This window comes from Zalophus californianus, chromosome 4 (genome assembly GCF_009762305.2).
Source record: "Zalophus californianus isolate mZalCal1 chromosome 4, mZalCal1.pri.v2, whole genome shotgun sequence".
NCBI classification, from domain to species: domain Eukaryota; kingdom Metazoa; phylum Chordata; class Mammalia; order Carnivora; family Otariidae; genus Zalophus; species Zalophus californianus.
In genome coordinates, this window is record NC_045598.1 from 634,097 (window position 1) to 661,361 (window position 27,265).

Here is a 27,265-nt window from a genome sequence, read left to right on the forward strand (position 1 = left end):
GGTGGTTCCGCCCACCGTCGCGGAGCCGCCGCCCACCGACCCGGAGCCGCCGCCCCGGGCCGCCTGGTTGCGCCGCGCGCCTACCCTCGCTCCCCGGGTCCTGTCCCTGCCCCGCTCGGCACCCCGCCGGCCTTCGTGGTTTCAGAGGGCCGCGGAGACGGGGAAGAGAGCGGAAGATAGGCGTCCACATTAGTGACGTTTGAAATGGAAAATGCAGACTGTGACGAATTCGGGCATAAAGAGGGCGAGTGGAACGGAGACCGATTTTCCTGAGTTCTTGGGGACAGGAAAACCTTCGCTTTCCCTCCCTCCATGCTGAAAACTGGGGAGGCCACAGGAAGCGGCCGTGGAATCAGCTCGGGAGCGCAGACGCAGGACGGTCCCCCAGGGACGAGAACGCGGACGGACACGGTTCGCGTTTATTGTACTTCTGCAGAACGAGAGTCCCAGGTGGTTGATTTGGACAGGAACGGCCCGGAGCATCGATGCTTCACCGCCGCAGATGTAACAACCATGTCGAGAAAGTACTGGTCCAGTCACTTGAACACAAACCGGTGAAAGAAAGCGGCACACACATTTTTACAACGCACTTTCGGTTCTCCAGTTTTGTTTGGTATAAAGCAAATAAAACTTGGTTCAGATGTAGACAGTTATTGACGTAATTTTCAAGTTTTCCAGTGTGGGAAAGTCACCGGGACTGTGGCCCTCCCCAGCCTAGAGCCCAGGACACCCCCTGGGCGGGTTCAGAATCAACTTACACATCTGCAAACAGACTAGGAACAGCCAATGAATGTCAGTTTTACTCAAATCAGGGCGCCTGGGTGGCTCAGTCGGTTGAGCGACTGCCTTCGGCTCAGGTCATGATCCTGGAGTCCCGGGATCGGGTCCCGCATCGGGCTCCCTGCTCAGCGGGGAGTCTGCTCCTCCCTCTGACCCTCTTCCCTCTCGTGCTCTCTGTCTCTCATTCTCTCTCTCAAATAAATAAATAAAATCTTAAAAAAAAAAAAAAAGGAAAAATTTGGGAGCGCCTGGCTGGCTCAGTTGGTGGAGCATGTGACTCTTGATCTTATTGTGTGAGTTGGAGCCCCACACTCGGTGTAGAGATTACTTAAAAATAAAATCTTTAGGGGTGCCTGGGTGGCTCAGTCGGTTAAGCATCTGCCTTCAGCTCAGGTCATGATCCCAGGGTCCTGGGATGGAGCCCCACATCGGGCTCCCTGCTCTGCAGGAAGCCCGCTTCTCCCTCTCCCACTCCCCCTGCTTGTGTTCCCTCTCTCGCTGTCTCTCAAAATCTTTAAAAAAATAAAATTGTTACCAATTAGAATAGTTTTCAACTGTTTCGAATCGGCATGGGTGCAGTGCCCATCAAACCCAGAATGAGAACCCTCAGGAAAACTGGAAGAAATCCTTCAGAGATGGCAAAGTTGAAGGTTTTCAACCGGAGTCGCAGGGAGGTCAGCACAACCTCACCTCTGCTCTTGGCTCCTCAGCCAGGAGAGAGGGAAACAGGCAGATTCACCAGGGGAGCTGGGGGCATTCTTATTTATAAACTAAGGAATGAAGAGGCCCCAACCAGAGCATGTATGGATTTTGTGAAAGAATGAAGCCCTTAGTACAACGTTGGTCGAAGGCAAAAGAAAAGAAGATTTCTATTTGCAGTAACACTCTTTTATTTTTCCAACCCAGGGAAACAGTGAAAATACTTCCAGGCCTTGGGAAAGCATATCACCAGACAGATGTAAAAAGCCATGTGGTGCGTGTGTCATCCCTACCGGCCCGTCCAAGTGACCATTCACAGGCAGAACCCACTGGTTCTGGGAAAAGCATTTCCAGCGTGGGTTATGTGCACGACTGTACTTGGCTAATGTTCTTTGTGCAGCGTGTGACTGTTTCTGATTCACCATGTGTATTTTTCTCAAATTAAAGACAAATTTTGGATTGTGCAAGATACTCTAAGCTTTCCAAGGCAGATTTTTTTAATGCTGATATAGAGGAAATTATGACTACTGGAATAAAAAAAAAAAAAAAAAGCTTTTTATGCCCTTCAGTGGAAGTTTCCTTGAAAGCCAGACATACGTACATCTCTAAGTATCAATGTAGGTAAGCAGGTGACCTGACTTGACACCTGTTTGAAGTGTTTTTTTTCTTTGCAAAGGCACAGACGACGATCATGGACATGGAAGAACTGACCCAAGGAAGCGGTGACACCAGTGTCAACGTTAATGCAAACATGTCTGCTATGGTTCAGTAAGAACATACTAGTAAAAACACTACTACACAGAGTTAATAAAAAACATGTCTGTACATTCATTCAACAAATGGCCAAGACAGGCCATGGGTTTTGTCTCCTGGCAGGGCTGTCCTGCACATGCTTTAGGGTGGAGACTAGACACTGGAAGAAGAAACGTAAGCCCCGGGCCAGCGCAGTGCTGGCCACAGCTTGTGTTTGAGGAAATGTCTCAAAAGCAGCTTTGTTGGAAATTATCTCATTTGCTAATAATTTAGGAAAATCTTCATTTTGTTTCTGATCCAAGAATTTGGAAAATCAAAACTGGCAGAAAGCCACTTCAGTGGAGACAGGGCACAGGTGACGTGCAGGGTGGTTGGTCCCTCATGGGGCTCAGAAGCAGGCGCTGCCCATCTGGCTATGCTCAGATGACCACATCCGTGAGAGAGGCAACATGAAACTGTCTTGCAACAAGATGACTACAGCTGCGTCCTCTTCTCTGCTCATGGCCTGTCAGTAGCTGGTCATGGCAGCCACATTCTCGAGGGGGGAGCAGGGTGCTGTGGAGGCCGTGCTTTCACGCTGGTCCTCACAGATGCATGTACATCCTGCCGCCCCAGCCACCTCCAACGAGTCCCCTTCGCTGTTGTTTGTGGAGGAAGCAGAGAGGAAAGGGGACAGGAATGGGGAAAGTCTCATGATAAACATCACAGCGGAGCTGAGCTTGACATGCAGTAGAACGCACACCTGCTTGTCCTCTGGGCACAGCTTCATAAAATTTTGAAGTCAGCTTTATGAAGTCAGCTTCATAAAAAGGTTGTAGTTGTTTTGTTTTGTTTTTGGTGGAAAATGTGGGCATTGATAAAAGGTAGTTTTAAAGGCCTTGTTGTAACCCATCATCATGGCAAACTTTTTCAAGTAGGAAGAAGTTAATGAGATGTAATTATTGCTCTTTGTTTCCGAGGGATTTGATCTCTAGGAGGGCCTATTTTTATATTTTCCAGCTGAGAAGCCAAGTGGAAAACCAGTGAAGAGATGACGGGAGCCAAGGACCTGAACAGGGAGGGGAACTCAGACGCGGGGGCCGTTAGCGCCTGAGGCCCTCCTGTCGGCTACTTCACTGAGCCGTGGCAGGCAGGCCTCAGATGGCTGTGTCACCACCGATGTCCTCCGCGTCAGCTGCAGGTGACATGCCCCAGCACGTGAGCTTGGCGCCATGGAGAGGTCTTGGCGCCATGGAGAGGTCTTAGAGCCTGGTTGGCAGCCCCGATCGGAAATTCCACCAGGATTTGAGATGAGGAGCAGAGTGAAGAGGCCAGGAGCCTGAACCCAGCAAAGGGCTCAGACGCCCAGCATGGTAGTCAGTCTGCGCTGGGAGGTGAGAGCCAGGCCGAGCCAGGCTGTGAGTTCAGTGTGGGTTACCTGTTATACAGGACGCCTTCCAGAAGCCACCTGTTTCCTTCTTTAAAAACTCCACTGTCATTGTAAATGCAATGTGACAAAAAACTGTGAACACACCAAATGTTCTTCCCAGCGCCCCCCTGCCCACTCATTCATGAGGGAAACCCTTAGCATCCTTGCCCACGAGACAAGGTGTGGTGTGGCCCCTGACCAGCAGGGTGATGGCAGGAGCACCTCTAGGGAACCCTTCAGAACAGCCAGTGTTACAAACAGGGGACCCAAAAACAAAAGGGAATGTCAGTATATCCCTGTCCTGAGTTAAACACCACAGATGTCTGTCTGTCCTCCACCAGTGACCAGCAATCACCACCTCGGGGGTCCTTGACTGAAGGCCAGCCACGGGTGAGGGTTGGGACCCTCAGGATGGGGGGGGGCTAGTGCAGCAGAGACCCTGAAAGGGGTGGGGCACCTTCCCTTTCACCAGTGGCCTTTCCCTAAGTTGTACCAGCTGCTGGCAGCTCTGGGGTGTGGAGGATGCCGTGGGTGGAAGGGCAGGAAGGTGAGGGCCCCACAGCCTGCCCTCAGCAGCAGGAACCCTTATTTCTGTGCCCTTTCCACTCTCTCCTAGCTCTGTGGTCACTTGGCTGCGGTGGCCTCCGGCCCAGGCAGTGGGTGCCTCAGCCTTCTGTCTCAGTATGGCAGTACCCCTGACGGCTGAAGGGCAGTGTGCAGGCCCGGGACGCTGAGTGGGCGCCTGTGGCTGTCACCCCCGGGTGCAGCCGGCCCTGTGCGCTGGTGAGGGCGTGCGGAGGCCAGTGTGGGTCCTGACGCCCTCCCCTGCGCTCAGCACAGGGCCAGCAGGAGGGGGTTTTCACATTACAGGCTCAGCAGCAGCGGGCTCTGGTCTCCACCTGGGGAAGCTGACACCCGTTCCTGGTGGTTTTCACTGAAAACCCAAGAAAGGAGGAGGGAAGGCGGCACGTCACCCCACGGACACAAGGAGGCTGGGTGTTCGCGTCAGCGAGGACAGCCGCTGTGGGCAGCACCTCGGGGCCCTGGGCACCTGCCGAGGCTTCCAGAGCTCAGTGGTGTGGTCTGGGGTCCTTGGGGGTCAGTGGCTCCATGTCATCCTCTGGTGTCCGGCTGGCGGTCACAGCCAGGCTCTGCATGGCCTCCCGCTGATGCTGCTTGGCTTTGTTGTAGAGCAGGACACCGGCCGTCACTAGGATGGTGCCGACGGCCGACAGGCTGGTGACTCTGTTGCCGAACACTATAATACTGAGCCAAATGGACAAGGCATGCTTCACGGTGCTGGCGACACTGCAATGACAGGGGTTACGGCCCGGGTTCGGCCCGCCCGCCCGCCTGGCCCGGGGCGCTCCCTCACCGGCTCCCTCCTCCTTTATTAGCAAAGGTGTCAAACAGAGAAGCAGGGACAGGTTATAATGAAGAGCCATATTCCCATTGTCTAGACTAAATTAACATTTTGCTTTATCGGCTTCATCCTTTTCTGGGACCGAAATATTTTTAAGTAAATCACAGACATTATGACATTTGCCCCTACATAGCTCAGCTCGCTGTTAAAGAGCAGGAGAATTGTGCAAATGGTTGTAGCACCCTTACTCCAGGGCTGACCGACATGGGCAGAGACGAGAGGGAGCCACCCAGGGAGGCCCCGGGGAGACCGTTGGACCAGTGAAAACAGCACTGTGAGAGCAAGGCTGGGTAGGACCCTGTAAAAAGGAACTTCATACAAAATCACTGAAACCTTCACAGTGCTTGTGTCTGGGGATCATGGACTACACATGCTTTACTTTTTGTACTTTTCTGTCTTTTCCAAACTTCCTATAATGGATTAAGTATCGCTCTTAGGAATAAAACACACAAAAAACACTATTTTCTGTAAAAAGAATTGGTTTTCTGCTTTTTGCCCTTTTCTGAACCATCACTAACAATCATTAAAAAAGTTTCAGGGATATTTGGAAATAATTCCTGGCCCCAAATGGATATCAGAATGTGTGATAGAGACAGTGACCACCACGGCTTCAAATCTGAAGATCATGACAGTTGCTGACCTTCCTGCAGACCAAGTGCAAGGACCGCACAGGTCACAGGTCAGGGCACATGACTGGTGCCGCACACGGCTGTCGCGCCGACCTGGGCCCCACGGCGTGGGCAGGGAGGAGCGCTAGCCGCCCAGAGGGGCGCGGGGGAGACAGAGGCTGGCGCGGCTCGGCGAGGCCTCAGGGCGCTGCAGTTCTAGCAAGTGCAGCGGGGACTTTGCAGCTGAGGGCCGTTCCCCTGCTCTGCCACCAGCTCAGAGGTTGAAAAAACAGGCCACTGACTTACATGACACGATGTGGCCAAATCTGCGGATGTGGATTTCTAGGCTGCTGGTGACAGAAGCTCATGCTTTTCTGCTTGTTACTGAAAACTCTCCAGTCTTGAAATGGTGCTTCCATTAAACTCTTCCAGTTACAGAAGGAAGAGAAGGCAGAGAGGCCTCTGTTTCCATAGCGGTGCCTCTGATACAGGAACTATGGCTACGTGTGGCTATTTGAATTAAAATCGCTTAAAATTAGATAAAATTAAGAATTCAGTTCCTTGGGGGCACCTGGGTGGCTCAGTCGTTAAGCGTCTGCCTTCGGCTCGGGTCATGGTCCCAGGGTCCTGGGATCGAGCCCCACATCGGGCTCCCTGCTCAGTGGAGAGTCTGCTTCTCCCTCTCCCGCTCCCCCTGCTTGTGCTCACACACTCTCTCTCTCAAATAAATAAGTAAATAAATAAAACCATAAAATAATTCTGTTCCTAACTGCACTCACCACATGTCAGGTGCCCATGACCCCCCCACTGGACAGCCCAGAACATTCCAGCATCACAGGCAGTGCCCCTGGCATGCTGTCCCAGACAGAAAAACACTCGAACTGCTCCAGTTTCCATGCTAATGTGTAGGTGGGGTTTCCCTAGAGATGGACATCCTGTGCTTCACCATATTTTACACGGCACCGAACAGCACAGCCCAGCAGTCACACCATGTGGCCATGGCCCTCACTTCACATATGACAAACACAAAGACCGTTTAACAATACCTGGGCTTAAAGTCCACTCCTCTGCAAATGACCTGGACGCACACTTTGTCTCTCAGGAAGCTATTGTGCTTACCTGAACGTCACAGGGGAAATTTTGCCCATGAGGGCATAGGCCGTGACACTCTGCAGGTGGAACAGAACGCCATCCATCAGCAGCAGCAACACGACATCCTGGCTATAACTGAAGCTCTTCCCACTTCTGCCGATCACCGGCAAGTCCTGTGAGTCAGAACAGGAACGACACTCTGCTGCTGCCCAGCTTCCTTCCGCAACTCACCCTCAGAGAAGTGTGGGGTCACAGGTACCCAGTCATCCGGGTCTACAGACTGATGTTAAGCAGTGCTCTGAAAACAGCCTTCTGGGGACAATCACTTGGCACCCATCAACACTCTGAACGTGCATATACACATGGCCAATAAGCCCATGAGAAGGTGCTCAGCATCACTGACCATCCGAGAAATACAAACCAACAGTCCAACGGGAGACTGCTTCACACCCATTAGGACGGTGACCATCAAACACAGAAAACGGGAAGGTCAGGTGCAGGCAAGGATGTGGGGCCCTCGAGCACTGTTGGCGGGAAAGTAAAATGGTGCAGCCGCTGCAGAAAGTCTGGTGGGCCCTCAACAAGTTCAAGAGAAAATTACTGCAAGAACAGCAACCCCACTTCTGGGTACACTCCCCAAAGAACCAGGAGCAGTGTCTTGAATTGTTATGTGCATGCCCAGGTTCACAGCAGGACTGTCTGCCAGAGCCAAAATGTGGAAGCAACCCAGGTGTCCATTGGTGGATGGACGGACAAACGTGCTCCAACAACACAGGGACTATGACTCAGCCTTAGAAAGGACAAGTGCCAACACCTGCTAGAGCAGGAGGGACCTTGAGGACACCGTGCTCAGTGACATAAGCCAATCCCCAAAGGACAAATCCCCTAGGATTCCACTTACATGAGAGACCTAGAGTCGACAGATCCATATGGACAGAAAACACAGTGTAGGTGCCAGGGCTAAGGGAGCGGTGAAGTAGCTCAGAACTCAAATATGCCGCTTTGGCATCAGGATTATTTTGGGCGGAAGACCCTTAAAGAAGAGCAAGAGCAAGAAGGGCCCAGACCTCCCTTTTCCTCCCTGAGAAGCAGGAGACAAAGGCCCCACATGGAGGTCGCCCACACAGCAGGAGGAACGAAACATGCTCATCACCAGAGACCGAGAGTCAGGCGGACTCACTCGCCTCCACCCCACGCACAGCCCACTCTCCTACAGTCACCTCTCCCTGCTCAGCCTGGCACGTGCTGCGCATGCAGATTGCGCCCCTCCTTTGGTTTCCTCATGAGGCTCCTGTGTCACATAAAGCTTATGTTAAATCAGTCTGTGGGCTCGTCCCCTGTTAATCACCCAGCCGGAGACCCTAGCAGGGAGAGGTAAAGTCTCGCTCCCCTATGGGGGAAATGGAGAGTTCCTGTTTAATGGGGACAGAGTTTCAGTCCGAGATAATGAAAGTCTGCACGCGGACGGTGACGGTGGCTGCGCCACAACATGAACACATCTGACGTACACTTTAAAATGGGTAGAATGGTCAATTTTATGTTTATGTACATTTTATCACAATAAAAATATTTTTAGATATGTACATTCTTTCAATCAACCGTTTCAATTCCAAGAATGTATCCTAGAGAAACACTCGTCTGCTAAAGACACGACACGTGAAACTCCCTGTTCCATGTGAAATGTGCCAGGCAGTCAGGTGTCTGTCAAAGGGGCCATGACAGGTCAGGGCGCAGTCACACCCCAGAACACAAGCATAGGACAGAACAGCCCAGTTCCATTTGTGTTTAAAAAAAAAAAAACGTCTGCACGGACACGGTCACGTGCTTTCATGAGACTAGTGGAATCGTACTACGTACACGTGTATCCGAGTACGAGTCTAGCAGACAGGTCTGGAAAGGGGCTTTGGAGGAGTGGGTCAGGGGACCAGGGGCCAGACCTTGTCTCTGGTCTACATACTCCTGCCCTGTTGCTGGCTCTAAGTGGGCACATGTTACTTTAAAATAGTAATAAAATAAGCAAGCCTCCAGACCCTCACACACAAACTTCAGGGAACTCCGCAGCTACACACTGGCCTCAACGGGCACAGAGGCCTGTCCAAGGTTTGGTTTCCAGCCTTCTCTCCCTTCTCCTCAAGTGCACGTTGCTGACCTTGTGAGGGACACAGCAAGGAGCCACCCCATGGCCTGGAAAGTTAAATCGTCCCACTCGCCCGTCACCACAGAGAAACGTCGGCACAGGAGCCCAGCGGCATCCTGAAACTCACCATGAAGAAGATCCAGGCGGGGACCAGCATGGTCACGGCTGCGGCACTGGTGTAGAACTGCAGCTCTGCAGCTCTGCGGAGGCAACAGAGACTCCTGACGCTCCCTCTGCACGGCAGAGGCCAGCTTTCAAGCAGACAGCTCATAGCAAGCGTGCTCCCAAGCGCCTGGCACACCAGAGTCTGTTTTGTGCGGCACGATGGGGAGGGTCGGAGTGCCGGCCAACCCGCAGCCATGAACCAGCCAGCCCTTCAGCTGCTTCAGTGAGGCAGCTGGAAACAGGTGGGGCTTTTCTTCCAAGTTTCCACAAAGTACTTTTATTTATTTACTTATTTTTTAAAGTTTATTTATTTTTTTTTAAGTAATCTCTACACCCAACATGGGGCTCGAACCCACACCCTGAGATCAAGGGTCGCCTGCTCTTCCGACTGGGCTGGCGAGGGACCCCCTCCACAAAGTACTTCTAAAAGCCACGTAAGCCAAAGTGGGAAAAGTGTCAGGTCTACAGGGGATTCTGAACCTTCAAATGGGAAAGAAGTCCTTTCGGGCCTACAAAATTGGGAGTTTCACAGGCCAATGATACTTACGAGAACCTGTATTTGTCCCCGCTGAGCAGCTTTTTTGAAAAAACATTTTGCAAACTAGAATAAAGAAAAGAAGAGGTTAGCTGTTGATACAAGGGGTCAGCATGGACCTCAAAGGAACCGAGCGTCTGCATCCTTCCAAAGCGGTGACAACGATGGCAGACCTCAGGGATGGCCCCCGCACGGCGGGCCCATGCCGGGGGATTCCTGGGCATTGCTCTGCTGTGAGGGGGGCCCCATGACTGGCCCCTTTTACAGAAGGGTAAACTGAGGTACTCAGAGATTGAGCGATGTGCCTGAGGTTACGTAGCTCTTAGGGGTCACAGGATCCCAATGTCCCTGCTCAAAGTGCTGCACAAAACCCTGCCCTGAACCAAGAGTTCCCATAAGCCAGTAACTGCCACAGGCTGGGCACCTGCGGGCTGAATGTGTGGGAGCGGGTGAACAACACAGTCTAAGCTCACAAAGACTCCAGTGGAAAAATAATGGACAAAACCCCCAAACAAACAGAAAAGCCACAAGGGAAACACACATGTGGCCAACAAGAAAATGAAACAGTGTCCTGCTTCCCCAGGAACCAAAGGGCTTGCCACTTCTACTAGGGACTCTGCCCTCTGGGCTCCGGAAGCAGTGGTTGTTTCATTTTGTTCTGATGCAAAAACTTAGTTGAGGGCAAGGTTAAGACCAAAGCTCTCACTATAGAACTAGAAACCAGACACTCTCAGGCTCTGTGTCTCCAGTGGGAATTTACCCCAACAACGTCAGAAACTGCAATGGAGACGCTCCCTGCACATCTAGACAAAGAGTCATTAATTCGCAGGCATCTGCGAGCCACACAAGGAGGCGGTCACAAGGCCCAGGCTTCTGAGAGCCCCTGGTGCCGGCACGTGACACTCACGGGACCACAGAGGGAGCAGAGCCAGAACCAGACCAAATGCATGATGAGGCCGTATTAGATTTCTAGGAGCTACAAACACAGAGGGAAAAAGCCAGAAAGAAATACATCTAAACGTCAGAAATGAAATTACAGGTGACTTTTAAATGTTTACTTGGCCCTAGTGTCGAAAACTTCAGGTTGAGCCTGTCCGACTTTAACAGTAAAGGCAATGATAAACTCCTGTGTGGCTGTCTCCTCTCTTTTCCAGAGGCAATCAGTACTTCTCAAAGAGCAGGGCTAGCGGGGGCCTAGTGTGGACTCAACACCACAGCCCCGACACAGGGCGGCTGCACGAATCCTAGAGCAGCCCGCAACACATCCGTCCCCTTCCTGCTGCGGGACAAGGAACCACCCCTGTGGTGCTTTCCCACCAGCACCTGACTCAGGCTGCCCCCTCCCTGGTGCCGGCCCTGGGCACAGACCAGAAACTGCCCCTTTGTTCCAGCTGCAGGACGGCCTCTTCCCCTTTGCTTAGCTGAATGTAGACGCATGAACCCACAAGGGCACTCCGGCATGTTAGCTAACCACGTCCCTACGATGAGTGTTCTTCATACCAAGACCACGTGTTGCCAAACTCTGGCTTGTTTTTTGAGAAAAGGTTATCTTATTGAGATACAAGGTGTTTGGTATTTCGCAAAAGGCAGCATCAGATGTGTCCGGCTTTGAATTATGGGATGTAATTCTAAGCTACTCTGGACCTAAATGTCCATCATCCTGATCACACCATGTGTCCCCACGCTCTTCCTGACTCACCAGTCCATGATGTTGGTGGACAACGCAGCCGAAAACCCCAGGACGTTGAAGCTTATCTCTGTGGCCGTGCACAGTGCCAGGCCTCCCATGACGGGGATGAGGGAGAGGTTGACCAGCAACCCTGGAAAGGGCAAAAGATACAGAAGAGATGCCGCAGGCAGTCTGCCCGCTGCAAAATCTCTTCTGGGCGCCAAGGCCGTTTTCATACCCCTCACGAAAGCTGCTAACTTCCACTTTCGCTTAAAAATGAGCAGCTACCAGTTCTTTACACTGGAGGGAAATACAACACATCCACGTCTGCACCAAGCCCACCACCCTCTCCCAGGCCAGGGGCCTTACAAGGCTTTTCTCCGTGAGGTGCATCTGCTGGGCCTGCGGGCAGGATGCACGAGGTTGGGGCCCTGAGCCCCAAGTCCCGCCCTGCCAGGTACTGCAATAGCACAAACTCTCGCTTGAGAATGAGGAGGGTGAGCGAATGGTCTCTGGACCAGTCTGTCCAAAAGGGGGAGCCAGAGGTGGGGGCAGTTTGACGCCCTGGCTCAACGAGTCTCCGGCCACAATCTGCCAACGATGTGGAGGTCACTTCTCTTTGCTTCATTCTGAAATCCAAGGAACAAACTTGACACAGGGTTTAAGTTGAGCAGAAGAGAAAAGCAATTCACTTTGGAAACAGGACACTGGGCCTCATGTTGCTTCAATTTCAGATCCTATTTAGTTTACTTTGAAATTTAAAGTATGAGGGAAGAAGTCTTCCGTGGGAGAGGTCCATGCTGACCGTTGCAGACGATGGCCACCTCCCGGCACAGGACCGTGCTGGCCAGACTCCAGTCACTAGGGAGCCCCCATCACACCGAGGAACAGCCCCCAGGCCCACACAGTTGCCAGGCTGAGAGCTAGAGGAAGGGAACCTGGCATGTTGGGCCTCCGCGGGCCAGCACCCTTAGTTTTCTAGCATGTGGTCTTGGCCTCCGGTCCTCCTAGAAATGTCTGCTGCATGACAGACTGTACGTGTGAAAACCCGGAGAACGCAAGGCCACAAGAGCCGTCTCACCCTTAGGAAGGACTTGCTTTTGCTGTTGGGAGGCACCCACGGGTGTGGGCATGCTCGGAGTCCCGGGGGAGAGCCCAGGGCTTTGCTGGGGTGTCCCCCTGGCAGGCCCCACTTGCCCTCAGCCCTGCAGCCCCACAAGGCTGCTCTGCCCCAAATCCCAGCCACTGCTCGAGAATCAGCAGACGCCTCTGTGGGGAGGGAGCCACACACCAGGGTCCCTGCAGCGGGTGACCCTCAGCTCTAGAATCCTGGCCCCTCGGTCATTCTCCTCGACAGATCCTTTTTGCTAAGCTTTATCAAGATGTTCTCACTGTTCTCAACAAGAGAGCTGGTCTGCCACAAGCTTAGCCACCACCGCTGGAAGCCAAACCATGCTGTTTTCAAGTCACTGAAATAAACTTAGTGTGGCTGAGCGCCCCCACCCACTTGATATGCAATCAGCTTCGTTTGTTTCCTGTTGCTTGTGATTTCTAGGGATTGCTGTTTACACTCTGATTGGATCGTCTTACCACCACCTCAAACACGAGTGTGGTTCCGGAGGCACATCTGGGAGGGGTCCAGCTGCGAATCGGCGCTCTCCTCCCTACCACTCGCCTCGAGATCCTGTCATTTTCTTAGTTGAAGCAAATGCATATCTGTATCTAAACACCTATCGGTACTGCTCTTAGATGAGAGATTACGCAGTATATGCATTATTCCGCACTCTGGTCATTTTCACGGAACAATGTTGGATGGGCTCCGTTTGAAAAGGCTGGTGGGAAAAACAGGAACGTGTGTGACGTGGAGTTGGAAACAGTCCGCTGTCATTGAAGGTTGGCGATTTGTAAATAAATCAGCTTTCTGGGCCTTATGGAGAACAGAGACGTGCAGCTGAGAAGCACTGAAGAGCAGGAGGCTGTCAGACGAGCTCGGGAAGGACGCAGGAGGTGGCCGACCTGGGCAGACCGCTGGGCGCGCCAGCACACAACCATCACCAGGCAGCCCCTCGCGTGACACAGAAGGCAGTCTCACCTTCCGGGACCAGTGACTTCTCCTTTACTTGCTTTTTACTTCTTTCCCCTGCTCCTGTGTCCCCCACCAACCACGAGGCCTGCACATGTCCGAACAGCCCTGCGCTCAGCGGAGGTGAACACTTGCTGAAGTGAGTGCGTGAGGCACTGCGGCTGCTCAGAGAATGTTCTAGGACGGAGGTGAAAACGTCCACCTCCGAGAGGTGAGCCCCAGCACACACCACTGCTGGGAGAATCCTCAGCCCGGGGGCAGGGGGCGCAGGTGGGCAGGGAAGGGGCGCCGGGGCCAGAGGACCCCTCACCTGTGTACTCCCCCAGGATCATCCGGGACATGATCACAGTGAAAATGGGAGCAGAGCTCTTCACTGTCTCAGCAAACGAAACCGCCACATTTTTCAGGCTGACCAGACCCAAAACCACTGTTGCAAACCTAAAAATAAGCCAAAAGTGTCGCTGGGATGGAGAAGTCCACTACTAGCTGCTCTCCCCCTCCCGCTCCCCGCCCTGCTGGCCTCCCCCATGAAGACCTAGGTCTGGCCCCGCAGGGAGCGGCCCCGCGACCGCAACCGCCAGGTGCCGCTTTGTGCGCGGAGTGGCGAGCCCAGGCAGAGGAGGGGTACCCCTCTCAAACCATTCTTAGATTCATGGCAGTTCCAGAAGGACTCTGACTGCATTCAGATCCACAAGACCAATACATTGTTGTCCTAAAATCTAGACAGCCCTGGGGATTACATAAAGTTTGCACTGAAAACACACCTGTGACCCCATAATTATAGGGTCAGTCAGCTGGCCTCCCACTCCTAGTGATGGCCAAGACCTTTTACACAACACTCAACCCAAACGTCAGATCCCTTACCTCATTAGACCCACAAACAGCATGATCATGAGGAAATTGGGTGGATAAGAAAGCCGGGTTTTGTGCTGATATAAACAGCAAGGAACCAGTATTTTTACACATCCAATGAACGTAGTTGACAGCATCTGTACAGCACCTGAAGGAGGGAGAGGAGAGACTTGCCTCCGTTCCTACTGCGCAGGCAGACGGGATGTGCTGTTCTGCATCCCAGACACGGCTCACAGCCAGTACCCTCGGTGCCCTCCTTCCCCGGGGCTGTGGGCACTTCCGTGTGCCTCTCACAGGGACCCAGCACTGATCTGCATATGCGAGGGGAGTGGCCCTCACCCCCAGAAGGCCGGGGGCCCGTGTTACCTAGCATGCTGGGCTCCCCTTCCAGCAAGGACAGGATGTACTTGTTGAGGAACAGGGTACAGAAGCTGAAGAAGAACCACAGTGTGAGGTAGAGCAGAGCCCGGGAGCTCCACACGCCCAGGTCAGACTCGATGACGGTGGTCTCTGTAATGGTTATGGTGAGCACGCTCTCCTCGGGGCTTCCCTCACTCCTGGTGAAAACCACCTTCTCGCTGCGGGGGCCAAAGAGAGAGCCCCAGGTAAGGAGTGGCTTCCCCTTGGGCTTGTCCTCGGGGCAGGGGGCCAGCTCCGCCAGTGCCAGGGGTTTTGTTGAAGCCGACATGCTTGTCCCCTCAAGACTGCAGGCAGCATGGGTCAGGCCAACTCCCAGGTGAAGGCCTGCAGGGAGCAGAGAGTGCCATCCACGACTTGCCTCTCCCTAGCGAGTGCAGGCTGAAATGTTAAGAAAAAAAAAAAACTGCATTATTGATTGTGAACATTTTCATGTCCTTAGAAGTTTTAACCACCAAGTTGAGGTAAGTGTGAAAATGCAAACATGGAATTCTGGCCTTATCTTCACAACTGCGTGCAAGGACAGGGCGTCTGCGTGCAAGGACAGGGCACCTGCGTGCTAGGACGGGGTGCCTGCGTGCAAGGACGAGGCAGGGCGCCTGTGTGCTAGGACGGGGCGCCTGCGTGCAAGGACGGGGCAGGGCGCCTGTGTGCAAGGACGGGGCGCCTGCGTGCAAGGACCGGGCAGGGCGCCTGCGTGCTAGGACAGGGCGTCTGTGTGCAAGGACGGGGTGCCTGTGTGCAAGGACGGGGCAGGGCGCCTGCGTGCAAGGACGGGACAGGGCGCCTGTGTGCAAGGACGGGGCAGGGCGCCTGCGTGCTAGGACAGGGCGTCTGTGTGCAAGGACGGGGCGCCTGTGTGCAAGGACGGGGCAGGGCGCCTGCATGCTAGGACAGGGCGCCTGCGTGCAAGGACGGGGCAGGGCGCCTGCGTGCAAGGACAGGAGCCCCGACAGACCCCGTCTCCTCTCCCCAGCATACTGAAAACCAAAGGCTCCAACAGCTGTCCTTCCCCATGTGCCCACTGTCTGCACAGAGACCCAGGAGGCCCCCATCTAGGCTGCTGTCCCCCCTGAAGCCGTCCCAGGGGCTCTGCACCTTCCCGCCCGATCTGGCACCTGCCAAAGTCCCCGAGGAGAGGCCGTGGCCCTGGCCCGCCCAGTGGGTCTCGGTGCTGTTATCTGCACACATGCACCTGACAGTTGATACTTTACCCCACTTTCCCAGCAGTTCTTCGCAGGAGCACTGATCTGCCAGAGACGCTGGGTTTTTCATCTGTCCACTGGGTTTTAAATTACAATCACTCTATTTTTCATTTGTGGATGTTCTATTTGGTTCCACCTGACATTGGTCTGTTTTTCTCACAGCGTATTGTTCTTTTTTGTTTTTAACTTAAAAAATTTTTAAAGTAATCTCAACACCCAATGTGGGGCTCGAACTCATGATCCCAGGATCAGGAGTTGCACACTCCGCTGAGCCAGCCAGGCGCCCCCAGTGTCTTGTTCTTTCCTCCCTTCCTACGTCTTCTGTCTTACGTTCTCCAGCCGTTCCTTACCTGAGGCCTCAGCAGCGCCACCCTGATTTTCTGTGTATTAGCGGGCTCTGGCCTTGGGGTTGTATGTGGCATACGTTAGTCACCTCCAGCAGATCCTGCTGTGCAGGGGGCCCCGTGTGCCCTGGGGGTTCCTTCCAGAGTGAGGGTTTGGGGTATGCCTCTGTCACACGCTCCAGGGCGTCACTGGCCCAGGATCAATTTTATGCTACTTTTTAGACAAACCCTCAGCATATGGAACCCACACCTGCTGTTGTCAGACCTGTGGTCACGGCTTTGCAAGTGAGCCTCTGTCCTCTCTCCTAGGATCACAGACTTAGTCAGACCTGGCTTCTCCTGTGGCAGTCAGGCAAATTCTCCAACTCCAAGTTCCTGCTTTAGGCCGAATCCCAGGGACATCAGACCCGAGTCCCCACCCAGCCTCAGACGGGCTGAGCACTCAGATTTCCTGTTCCCTCAGTTTCTGACACCTGGGGGAAACCTCTTGTCAGCACACATCCAGAAGGACGTCCATCACTTCATCCCTAATTCCTGGGGCTTGCAGCAGGAGGCATCCAGGGGCTAAGTTGGCTGCACCACCAGCTGGGGCTTGGCAGCTCCTCTCCTGTACCCTGGCACCCCCAGCAGGACCTCCCATAGGAGCACAGGCTGCCCACCCCACTGGTCTCCTGCTCATCCGCAGGCAAGTGCTCAAAGGGTCCTCAAACTTAAGACTCTGACTTTCCCCACATCAGAAAGCTGGCTCCTGTCCTGCCCCCAGGCACAGGTGGCACCAAGACTTGGCCATCCTCCCCCGACCTTGCCTTGGCCCACGGTGTTCCTCCCTCTGTCCGCCATGAGCTCAGCATCACAGGCCCCAGCGAGCACCTGCGTCTCGCCCAGGCTGCCCACATGCATCCCAACCGTGGATGTACCGGAGCGGCCTCCCCAAAATGCACTGCAGATCACAATAGGGTGTACCTGGCCCTTCCATGGGCTCCCACTGCCCCCACATGAGGATAAGCTCTTCTCGTTCAGGGCTCTGCTAAAATGCCCCTGCTCAGCCTCCTCTTCCCCAGCCCAGTCCCACTGCTCTGTTCGGGGTGATGAGATGCTCATGCAGCGAGGACCAGCCAGGCCAGAGGGGACGTGGAGAGTCTGTGTTCCACACCCCCGACCTATGGCACAGGGTCCCTAAGAACAGAGAGAGCATCCCCACCCCAAGGGTCCCCAGGCCCCAGATCCCGGCTCCTTGCCTCTTCCTGCCTCTGTGGGCTCTGCCTCCTCAGGAAAGCCTCCCCGTCAGGGCCAAATCCTAAGTTCAAGGCCCCCAGCACCACCAGGTCCTGCTCCTCAGAGACCCCGTCAGGGAGGGTCACAGGTGCCCGGAAGCCACTGCTGAGATTCCAAAGCTGAACTGTTTGCAGGGCAAGGGGCTGACATTCCGGAAGCACCCACAGGACCAACAAATACAGCGAAGAACATGCTGGTGGGTAACTGACCCCTCGCAGGCTAAGCATCCCTTCCACTGGGCTTCCATCTGAGAAACTCACAACCTTCTAGGCCGCCCTCACTCTCCTTGTCCTTAAAGTCCATGTCATGCTCCCCCCACCGAGAAGCCCCAGGACCAGGTGCTTCGAGGGCCAGATACTCCCTGCTCCCCATCTGCTTCTGGTCAGAGATTCAAGAAACCAGAAACCACCATTCGATGGCACATATATTCCCTTTGTATAAAGACCTTTGACAAGAAGTTGGTTTTCAAAAAGGAGGGCCCATGCACATGGCTCCACACAGCTATGGTCCTGCTCTCATGCCTGAACCCCAGTGAACGCACCACCTCTGCTAACAAACACACACTGTGCCACTAGGAATGCTCTGTGAGCGTCTTTTCATGTGTTTCTGTCGGATCTGCGCTCGGAAGTGACTGCTTGGCCAGGGGCGTCCACGCACACTGCCGACCTGCACTTGACTACTCGCCCTCAAGCTCTGTGTCCCCATGTCCGGCTGTTCTGCTCCTATAGGGTCACATGGGGAAGCACTCCGACCTGAGCAGAGGTCCTCGATGCTGGTTACACGCTCACATGCCCAGAGCTCAAACAAGCCGACAGAAAGGGGCCCAGCTCTGCATAGACCAGTGAGTTCAGAGAATTGTGGGTGCAACCCAAGCACCAGAATGATTTTTAGCTCCTTGGCTGATTCTCACGCGTCAAGCAGAGAGCTACCGTGGGGGAGGGGGGGAGCGCACTCCCTCCAAGGAGCCCACGGTTCTGTCACTGACGGTCCCAGGCTGAAAACATCCAGTAGCACACACACAGACCTAATCAGTGTCTCTGCAAGTGACAAGAAACAATAAAAGACCCCCAGGGCGTGTGGCTGAGGCTGGCTGCAGCGACAGGTGGTCCTGGGGGGACCTGTGTGTGATGCTCATAAAAATCTCCAGAAGATGGGGGGTTAACGTAGCATTTTTTAAAAAAGACTTATTCGTTTATTTGAGAGCAAGAGTGCGCAAGCACAACGTGGGGGAGTGGCAGCGGGAGAGGGAGAAGCAGACTCCCTGAAGAGCTCAGAGCCCAGTGCAGGACTCCATCCCAGGACCTCGAGGTTATGACCTGAGCTGAAATCAAGAGTTGGACGCTTAACTGACTGAGCCACCCAGGCACTCCTAGCATTTCTGTCAGTAGCAAAACACAACTTAGGGGCGCCTGGGTGGCTCAGTCGTTAAGGGTCTGCCTTCGGCTCAGGTCATGGTCCCAGGGTCCTGGGATCGAGCCCTACATTGGGCTCCCTGCTCGGCGGGAAGCCTGTTTCTCCCTCTCCCACTCCCCCTGCTTGTGCCCTCTCTCTCTCTGTTAAATAAATGAAGAAAATCTTAAAAAAAAAAAAAACACACAACCTAAATGCCTACTGAAGGAGAACAGATCATAGCACATCATGAGGCCAAGGCCTACAGCAGTGGGATGCAGGGCCGCTGCCCAAGAGCCAATGGGAAATATTAAAACCGCTGGCGGTCTGAAATGACAAGACCAGGAAGTGGAAGGAAATACACAACATGTTCCCCACAAGGCTGTTAAACATACCAAAACACCCAACATTGTTTCGAAACAAAAATATAAAAAGTTCTGAAAAAGAGTGGGGAGCAGGGAACTCAGGCCAGAGTTCAAGCGGTGGGCTACTTGGTAGGGACGGGGCCCAGGGGAAAAACAAAAGGCGTTGCAAAGTGCATGCGTGTGTGTAGGGAGGCATCGTGCTATTTTCTAAACTGTCGTATAAGCTCAGACTGACGTGTGGAGAAGCATCAAGTGCACCGGGAAGCAGTTCTCCCAGACCTCGGCTGACATTCCCAAGCCCCTGCATCTACTCGGATGATGCTTGTTTAGGCCAGAGCCCATTTGGTTAAAGCCAAATCTTCCTTCCAATGATGGATTCAGATTTCAAGCTGGCGGGAAGAAAGGCAGGCCTGGCAGCACCTTCTAGCAGACCCAACTTGCCTGCCCTTCCCTAGCTCCCTGCAGCCTGCTGTCCAGTCATTTGGACCAGACTTCAGAGTGTGAGGGCCTCCCCTGATAACCGGGGGTTGCTTCCCTCACCATCTGCCCCTGGGTGACCAGGAGCTTTCTCTTTCTGCGCGGGGGGGGCTGCACTTTTCCTCCTTCCACCCACACGGAGGCAGCCACCAGGCTTCCGGGGTGCAGCAGGTGCTGGGGACCCAGAGGCCCAGTCACGCCGACCAGCAGGCAACACACCAGTGCTCCCATCGCCCATGCCCCCAACAGGGCCCAGAATCCCAGGGCAGATGCTCAGGCCACCAAGACACGCTCACCTGCTAGCACACTCTTTTTGTGACCATCAACATCTCCACAGACAGCCCACCCAGCTCGGTGATGAATCAATGTGACAACCAGGCCCAGGGCCTCATGTCCAGCAGGGTGACTGAGGGGCCGGAGCCTTCCACGTGCGCATGGTTCCCACACCAAGTCCAGATATGAAAATCAGGTCTGGAGCAGTCCAAGGCATACCAGACACCGGCTCTGCCTCTGTCCTTCACATCAAGACTCACTAATCACACCGGGATGCCCGGCTGCTTGCTTGCTTTTGTCTGGTGAGACAGAAACCCACGGAGGTCGGGGAGAGAAGCAAGAAAGCAAGAATGTCAAGGGGCAGGGCGCCTGGGTGGCTTAGTCGTTAAGTGTCTGCCTTTGGCTCAGGTCATGATCCCAGGGTGCTGGGATCGAGCCGTGCATCGGGGTCCCTGCTCCGCGGGAAGCCTGCTTCTCCCTCTCCCACTCCCCCTGCTTGTGTTCCCTCTCTCGCTGTGTCTCTCTCTGTCAAAAAATAAATAAAATCTTAAAAAAAAAGAATGTCAAGGGGCTTGGCCAGGAGAGTGACCGCACTCAGACTCCTCCCGGGTTCCAGGGGCCCAGGGTGAGGGACTGAAATAGGCCTCGGCCTGCAGGGAATGCGGGGACTGAGGATCACAGAGCGGCCAGGCAGCTGCACCCCCCCAGGCGGGAGACAAGATGGCTCTTCTCTGGAGAATTCAACAGGCAAAGGTCAGAGCTTGAGTATGGAAATAAGGGCCCCAAGGAGAGGCTTGGACAGAGAGTTAAGATGGGAGAAAAGTAAGACGAGAAATTAGAGGAAGGGGCTGGAAGAAGTGCACAGCAGGAGGCAGCAGGTCCCAGGAAGGGGGGTACCAGAGAGCTGAAGCACCCGGTCACAAGGAGATGCCACCAGACAAGGACCCTTGGAAATCAAGAACTGGACAGCAGAAGCAAAATCTCACCAGAGGCTCCCAGGAAGCTCTAACTCAGGACAGGACCCCGCAAAAAGCAGCCGGGGGTGCTTGAGGCGGGTGGGCCATGAACCTGGACTAGCTATCTGGGTCCGGCTCCCAGCCACACCCACAGCCACTGGTGCCAGAAGCAATGGCTCTGGAGAAAATCTTGCATAATTCAGGCCAGAAGATTTTTGCAGCTGAAGATCAATGGATGTGGGTCAAAGATCAAAGATCATCCGAGGAGAGGGGTGGCCGGTGGGGAAGGAGCAGCTGCCGGGCAGCTCCAGGGAGGGACAGAGCCCAAGTGTGGCAGGTTGATAGGACAGTCATGCAGGTGAACAAGCCCAAGACACCATCAGGGATAAATGTCCAGAGATGAGTCACCTGATTGCTGAGCTGAAACAAGGATGTGATTGCATCCAAACCGCTTGCCTACAGGTGCCAACTCATCACAAAGAGGAGGCGTGACTTTACCCGGAGACACTGGCGGCCATCACCCCAACCCAGCGACCAAAGTTGAAAACACTACAGACAGAGAGACGTCCTGTTTGCCCTGATCCCATGTGCTAAAACCATGGCACTGCTGTGGATTTCATGCCATGGACACGTGACTGCAAATCTAGTCGAAAGAACATGTCAGACAAACCCAAAAGTACGCAGGTCATCAAAGTCAAGGACTGGCGAAGACCACGGGGGCACGGCCACTGAAGGCAGTGTGGAGTCGGACCCAGACCGGCGGAGCGCGCCACGGAAGACATCAGCGGAGGGAGCCGGGGGAAGGGCATACAGGTATAGTTGTTTCTTCTGTCGGTCTACAAGTTCCTCAAAATGAAAAGTTTGGAAAATTTGAAACACAAAACAACTCAATCGATGGGTTACACAGAAATGACAGGGCTGATAAAAGTTACTGCATTCGAAAAAAACATCTGAGGAAATTATCTGGAATGCAGCAAAGAGATGTGAAATCAGTAATCCAGGTATGGAGAAAATAAGGAAAGTTCCAGCAGAGAAAAACAGGAAAGAATCGTGATTTAAAGAGATAAAGCAGGAGCACGGGGCTGGCTTAGATGGGGAACATGAAGCTCTTGGTCCTGGGGTCATGGGTTTCAGCCCCACTCTGGGCGACTAAAAATAAATAAATGTGGAGAAGACTAAAAATAAATAAATAAATAAACAAATAAATAAATAAAATCACACTGAGCAACAAGAGATGCTGGCCGGTAAGCCCAAGATCAAGCAATCAAGGAGACTGTTTGGTGGTGGGGGAGGAGGGACCACAGAGCGGGACCACAGAGCAACAACAGTTCTCAAATGCACCTGTTCAGACACTTACGACTTCTGGAATTATATTAATGTTCCACATGCTTATAAAACAAAAATAACCAAATCAATATAATCTCTAAAGTGCGATACAAATGGAAAGAGGTGAACCAAACCACAAATCAAATAAATAACGTAGTCACGCTGAAGAGAGGAGACAACCCATCCACATACCTTCTGAACACAGTTTGCAAAATATATGTGCTCAGATTAAAAACAAATAGAACCTCAACACTGAACTCTAAATGGTGGGCTTTTTTACTGACTCATGTGTCAGGATTGAGCAGTGACTATTCTGTGGCCACTGGGGGTGAGACCGCAGTGTGCCTCTGGAGACAGCACAGATGCAGAGAAGGAGGGTGGAGTGGACTGCGCTGTTGCGATGAGCGGAGGAATCAGGCATCAGCACTCGTAGGTGTGGACAGATGGAGGCACACACATCACACCTGCCCACAGTACACTCATCTCTGTATCTGCTTCATAATCTGGCCACTGAGGGCCCATCCGCAGTGAGCACCCTGTCCTGGTCTTTGTTTCTAAATCTCATTCTCCACTGAAATGAACCAGCCTCCTCGGAGAAATGGCTGATTTCAGGGCCGGGGCATTAGTTGGGCCAAAAGAAAGGGAAGTGCTCAAACACTGACAGGACAGGTCAAAGGACACAGAAGCACATGAGGGAACACCCTCTGGAGATATCTAGGGGCAGAGTGAGAAAGTGAGTAAGGATAGCACAGGATCAGAACTCAATGAACAAAATAAGTACCCAAACATCCACAGTGATAAATGGGGAAGAGAAGAAAGCTCTTGCTTACACTAAAAAGTCAACGGACTGATGTCAAAGGGAGGGTAGAATTAGAAAAATCACCATTTGGCCACCTTCCCCATGATCCCACGAACCACTGCATCCTAGAGACCTTCCCCTAGAGAAAGTCTTGCCCGTGTGCACCAGAAGACACACGTAAGAATGTCCACAGCAGAAACCCAGCTGTCTGTCCGTGGGAGAACCAACACATCAGGCAGGAATGTTCACATGATGCAACATCGAGCAGTAAAAACGGGGAACATACAGCAATACACAAAAGGAGGTGAGTGACACGAAGGTCTTCTCAACATGGATGAGATAAAATCATGTTTATCATCTGTCGTGAGCCTGGAGTTTAAATCTGAACAGATCCCGCTCCAGCCAGGATGCAGTGAAGACCCTGAGCGGCTGTGCTGGGCATGACACACGAAAGCCGCTGGTCACTTGGTCCTGAGCTCAGAAGGTCCCACTCACCAAAGTCCCGGTGGGGTCACAGATGCCTTCCTGGACTCCAGCTCACGTGTCTCCACGGCCTGTTCTTTCATAGACCACGTGATTCAAGGAGATTTCAGAGGGAAGCAATTCTCGTCCTGCAAAAACTAAAAGTCAGCAACCTTAATCTGACAAGAATTGGCTTTAAGAGCCAACAGTAGTTTGGAAACAAGGTGGAGCACTGGCACCCCCAGGTCACTGGGGATAAAGGTCTGAATTATCTCCCTCTCAGATTATATAGCACAAAGAACAAGAACTAAACCATAACCCTTTCTGACCAGCATGGAGTAGGTCAGGGAGCAGCTCTTGACTTCTCTCCTGCCCAGAGCTGTCCTCAGAATGTGCACCTGCAGGACTAAAAGGAAACCAGGTCTACTGAGATGTGGTAACACCTCAAGAAACAAACATGGGACATCTGGACTTGGTTTGAGCGCCCCACTACGTAACATGTCCTGAACAGGGGTCAGGACTCTGCTCAACTCTGCAGTGAGGGGCTCAGGGCCAGCCAGAAAGGTTCCCTGGGCTCCAAAATGGAGACGAAGCCATGGGTGCTGCTCCTGCCACCATGAAGAAAAGCTCAGCAGGAGGTTGATGAAAATAAAGATGTCGATGTTTCCCCAGCCAATTTTGCAGAGTCCTAAATTCCAAGGCTCACAGCCTGAGGTTAAGAATCCCTGTTCTAGAACAAACAATGCAAGATATTCTCAAACACTGGGTAAGGAACTCTAGATTGGTTCAAATTGTCAACAGGGCATTTTAGGAGATGTACTGGAAGTCTACAAGTTTTACACAGTATAATTAAAAATTCCACCTCTGGGAATCTATCCTAAAGAAACAATTTAACAAAGGTCTTGCTGGACCTCTGTACATACCAGCACAGACCAGCAGCTTTGTTTTTAAGACGGAGAAACTACTGGACACTGTCCGAGTATCCGATAGGGAGTATGTGTGTAATAAAGGCTGGCCCATCACCAAGGTGACACAATGTAGCCCAACAAGTTTTGACAAAAAAATATTTGTCATAGATTAAGTGAGAGCAGAGTTATAAGACCTTTGCAAGATGCGCTCTGACTTAAAATGCACAAACGATCCCGAGGAGCCTATCTATGCCAGGTTAGGGCTGCCCGCAAATCTGGGAGGCGGAGTCCCACGTTCATTAAAATCTTGGTTTGTTTCTCTCCTGTTTCTAATTTGTTTACATTGAAAGAGGATTTCTTTCATCTAAAATCCTTTCTATTCCGGCTTTTAATGACCCTTTCCATTCTGTTTAATACGCTTTCATTCTGCTTTGAAATGTTCCTCGCAAGTTCAAATACTTTTGGTAAAGTACATCCCACTCCATTAAAAAAAACCCAAACTTTAAAAAAAAACCACTGAACAAAGAATCCACCTCTAAACAGGCTTGCCCCCCTCCCCCCTTTTACGACAGCGGTGGGCAATGCGTCAAAGGCTGAAGCAGGATGTGACTGCAACGGAATTAGCTGGACAAGGCCCAGCAAACCCAGTAGAAGTCACCTGAGGACCGGAATGAAGGAAGCTCTGAGCCCCAACTCGCAGTGTGCTAAAACCAACACTCGGCAGGAGCTCAGCCGCTACACAATGGACGGCTTTCCAAAATCCTAGGCAGGAAAGACATCAATTGCAATACATTCCCGAGCGACCGTGCCTTTAGGCCCCAGGGCGGACGCAGCGTCGGTTACCTGGTTCCGCTCCAGGGTCGTGCCCGCCTCGGGGGCGCCTGGGTCCAGGGGCTTACAACGCGAGAAGCCCCGGGGACCGACAACACAGCCCGCGCCCCCAGGGCTGACCCCACCTCCCCCGCTGGGCCCCGGCAGCCAGGGAGGGCGGACACGGGCGCGCCCCACGCGGGCCGCGCCTTCAGACCAGAGAGGCGGGGGCTAAAAGTGGGAGGAGCAGGCGCGTGGAAGAGGGCGTCCCCGGCGAGATGGAGAACACGGGCCAAGGCTACCCGCCGAAAGGCGAGGGGCCTCTCAGAGGAGGGGTCAGCCTGGGGACGCGGGCAGCACGGCGAGCGCAAAGGCCATGGGGGTGGACCAGGGGGCTTCTCGTAGGAGGGGGCCGGGAACAGGCCGGCCGGGCTTAGGTCCGGAGCGGGATAGGCGACCACCGGAGGCAACCTCTACCGTTTGTTTTATTCAGCGTTTTCCGGGTAAACTGGCCACCCACCCTTAGACTCATGACCCAGACAGGTGGCATCAAGGATTCTCTCCCGGTGTGAGCCGGGAAGCTAGAGGGCTGCGGGAGCCTTCCGGGGGCCAAAGCGGCCTCCCCGCGCCTCTGCAGGGGGCCCGGCCCGGGGCTCGCCCGCGGCCCCTTCCCCCACGCCGCGGCCCCTCCACCCACCGGTCGCAGCAGGGCCGCGGGACGACAGCCAGCGCGGGGTCTCCGTGCGCATCCGGCGGGCGCGGGGGACTCCCGGGGCCGCCGCCTGCGAGCATCGCTGACTCGCGGGCCGCTCGCAGCCGCGGACAGGGCGCCCACCCAGGGGCTGGCTCTGCGCCGGCGGCAAGGGTCGCCTCAGGGCCCTCCCCAAGAGCGGGACTCGGAGCTGAGCCGCACGACTTTGGGGAGGGCCGAGGGGGAGAGCAGGGCGGGTGGGGGGCGCGGCGCCTTCCCGACACCCGGCGACCCCGCCCCACGTCGGGGCCTTAAGGGCGCGCGGCATTTAAGGTGGGCTGCGGACCGCGGGCGGGAGAGAGCGGCCTCCGGGGAAACAAGCGGGGCCGACCGCTGCTGGCCGGGGCGCGCCCGGCACGCGGCCTGGGGGTCGGGCTCCGACTCCCCGAGCGCTCTGCGCGAGGCTGAGGTGTAGGAGAGGTCGTATCGCGTGCGCCGGGAAGCCCCGAGAAGACCCTTCCGTCCCTTGCGGAGCGGAGGCCAGGCGAGCAGCGCCTCACCGTGGGGCGGCCATCGTCCCTCCGCCCCGCTCTACGCCACCGCCGGGCCGGGGGGCGGGCCGAGCCTCGGGCGGAAGTGCTCCCGGAAGCGACGCGCCGGAAGTGACGACCCGGGAGCCGACGGCGGTCCTGCGGCCCCGCTCCTCGGAGTCCTGGGCGCCAGGGCTTCCCTGCTGCCGGAAATGGGAGCGGGCCTGCGGCTTGTCGGCGGTGCCCCCGGGCGGTCCCACCGCGGCCCAGATGGGGGCCGGAGCCGGGGGCCGCATCGACACCCCCCCGCCCATTGCCCTGGCTGGAGCCGTCCCACCGCGGCCCAGATGGGGGCCGGAGCCGGGGGCCGCATCGACACCCCCCCGCCCATTGCCCTGGCTGGAGCCGTCCCACCGCGGCCCAGATGGGGGGTGTTCTGGGTGGGTCCCGCGAATCTGAGGAGGCGCTGGCCTCGTTCCCCTGGGGGCCGCCACGCACGTTTTGATTCCGAGGGACAGCAAATCCGGTCCAACCAGGCCAACTTTAGAAGAGAAAGACGAAGGGCGCATATTGGCTGGTGGAACGAGCGGCCTAGGAGCGTCCCGCACACCTGGGTCCCGGGGCCGCGAGCGGCGCTGGAGGCCCGCACCTGGAGGGCCGCACTTGCACCGCCTGCCGCCTCCAACCGTGTACCTGCCCACGTAGTTTTCGGGAGCACGGTTAAGGCTAATGGCCTCTCCTTCAAGACGACAGTGCCGTTTAGTTCGTACTTATTTTTCCTTACAGTGATTTAAAATTGGCACATGTTCTCCTTTAGACCAGTTAGTGGAAGGT

The 27,265-nt window shown here is 54.4% G+C and overlaps 1 protein-coding gene across 13 annotated transcripts; it reads right to left on the reverse strand.

Annotated features, from left to right (window-relative positions):
* Positions 1-1,456: 1,456 nt before the first annotated feature.
* On the reverse strand, positions 1,457-26,549 carry LOC113929627 (solute carrier family 35 member E2A-like). Of its 13 annotated transcripts, none has more exons than XM_027606723.2 (11): positions 26,462-26,549; positions 23,526-23,641; positions 16,436-16,643; positions 14,571-15,002; positions 14,217-14,352; positions 13,663-13,790; positions 11,300-11,420; positions 9,613-9,666; positions 9,028-9,100; positions 6,791-6,936; positions 1,457-4,948 (listed from the first exon to the last, which is right to left on the reverse strand). In XM_027606723.2, exons 4-11 carry the CDS (start codon positions 14,890-14,892, stop codon positions 4,711-4,713), a joined length of 1,218 nt encoding a protein of 405 aa, XP_027462524.1. In that variant the 5' UTR covers positions 14,893-15,002; positions 16,436-16,643; positions 23,526-23,641; positions 26,462-26,549; the 3' UTR covers positions 1,457-4,710. The 13 variants fall into 13 exon arrangements, 12 of the variants coding, with proteins under 12 accessions (XP_027462524.1, XP_027462515.1, XP_027462530.1 ...); XM_027606714.2 differs by lacking the exon at positions 26,462-26,549 and adding an exon at positions 25,244-25,890 and having other exon boundaries at positions 23,526-23,650; XR_003522288.2 differs by lacking the exon at positions 16,436-16,643 and adding an exon at positions 5,978-6,181 and having other exon boundaries at positions 4,831-4,948.
* Between the last annotated feature and the right edge of the window lie 716 nt (positions 26,550-27,265).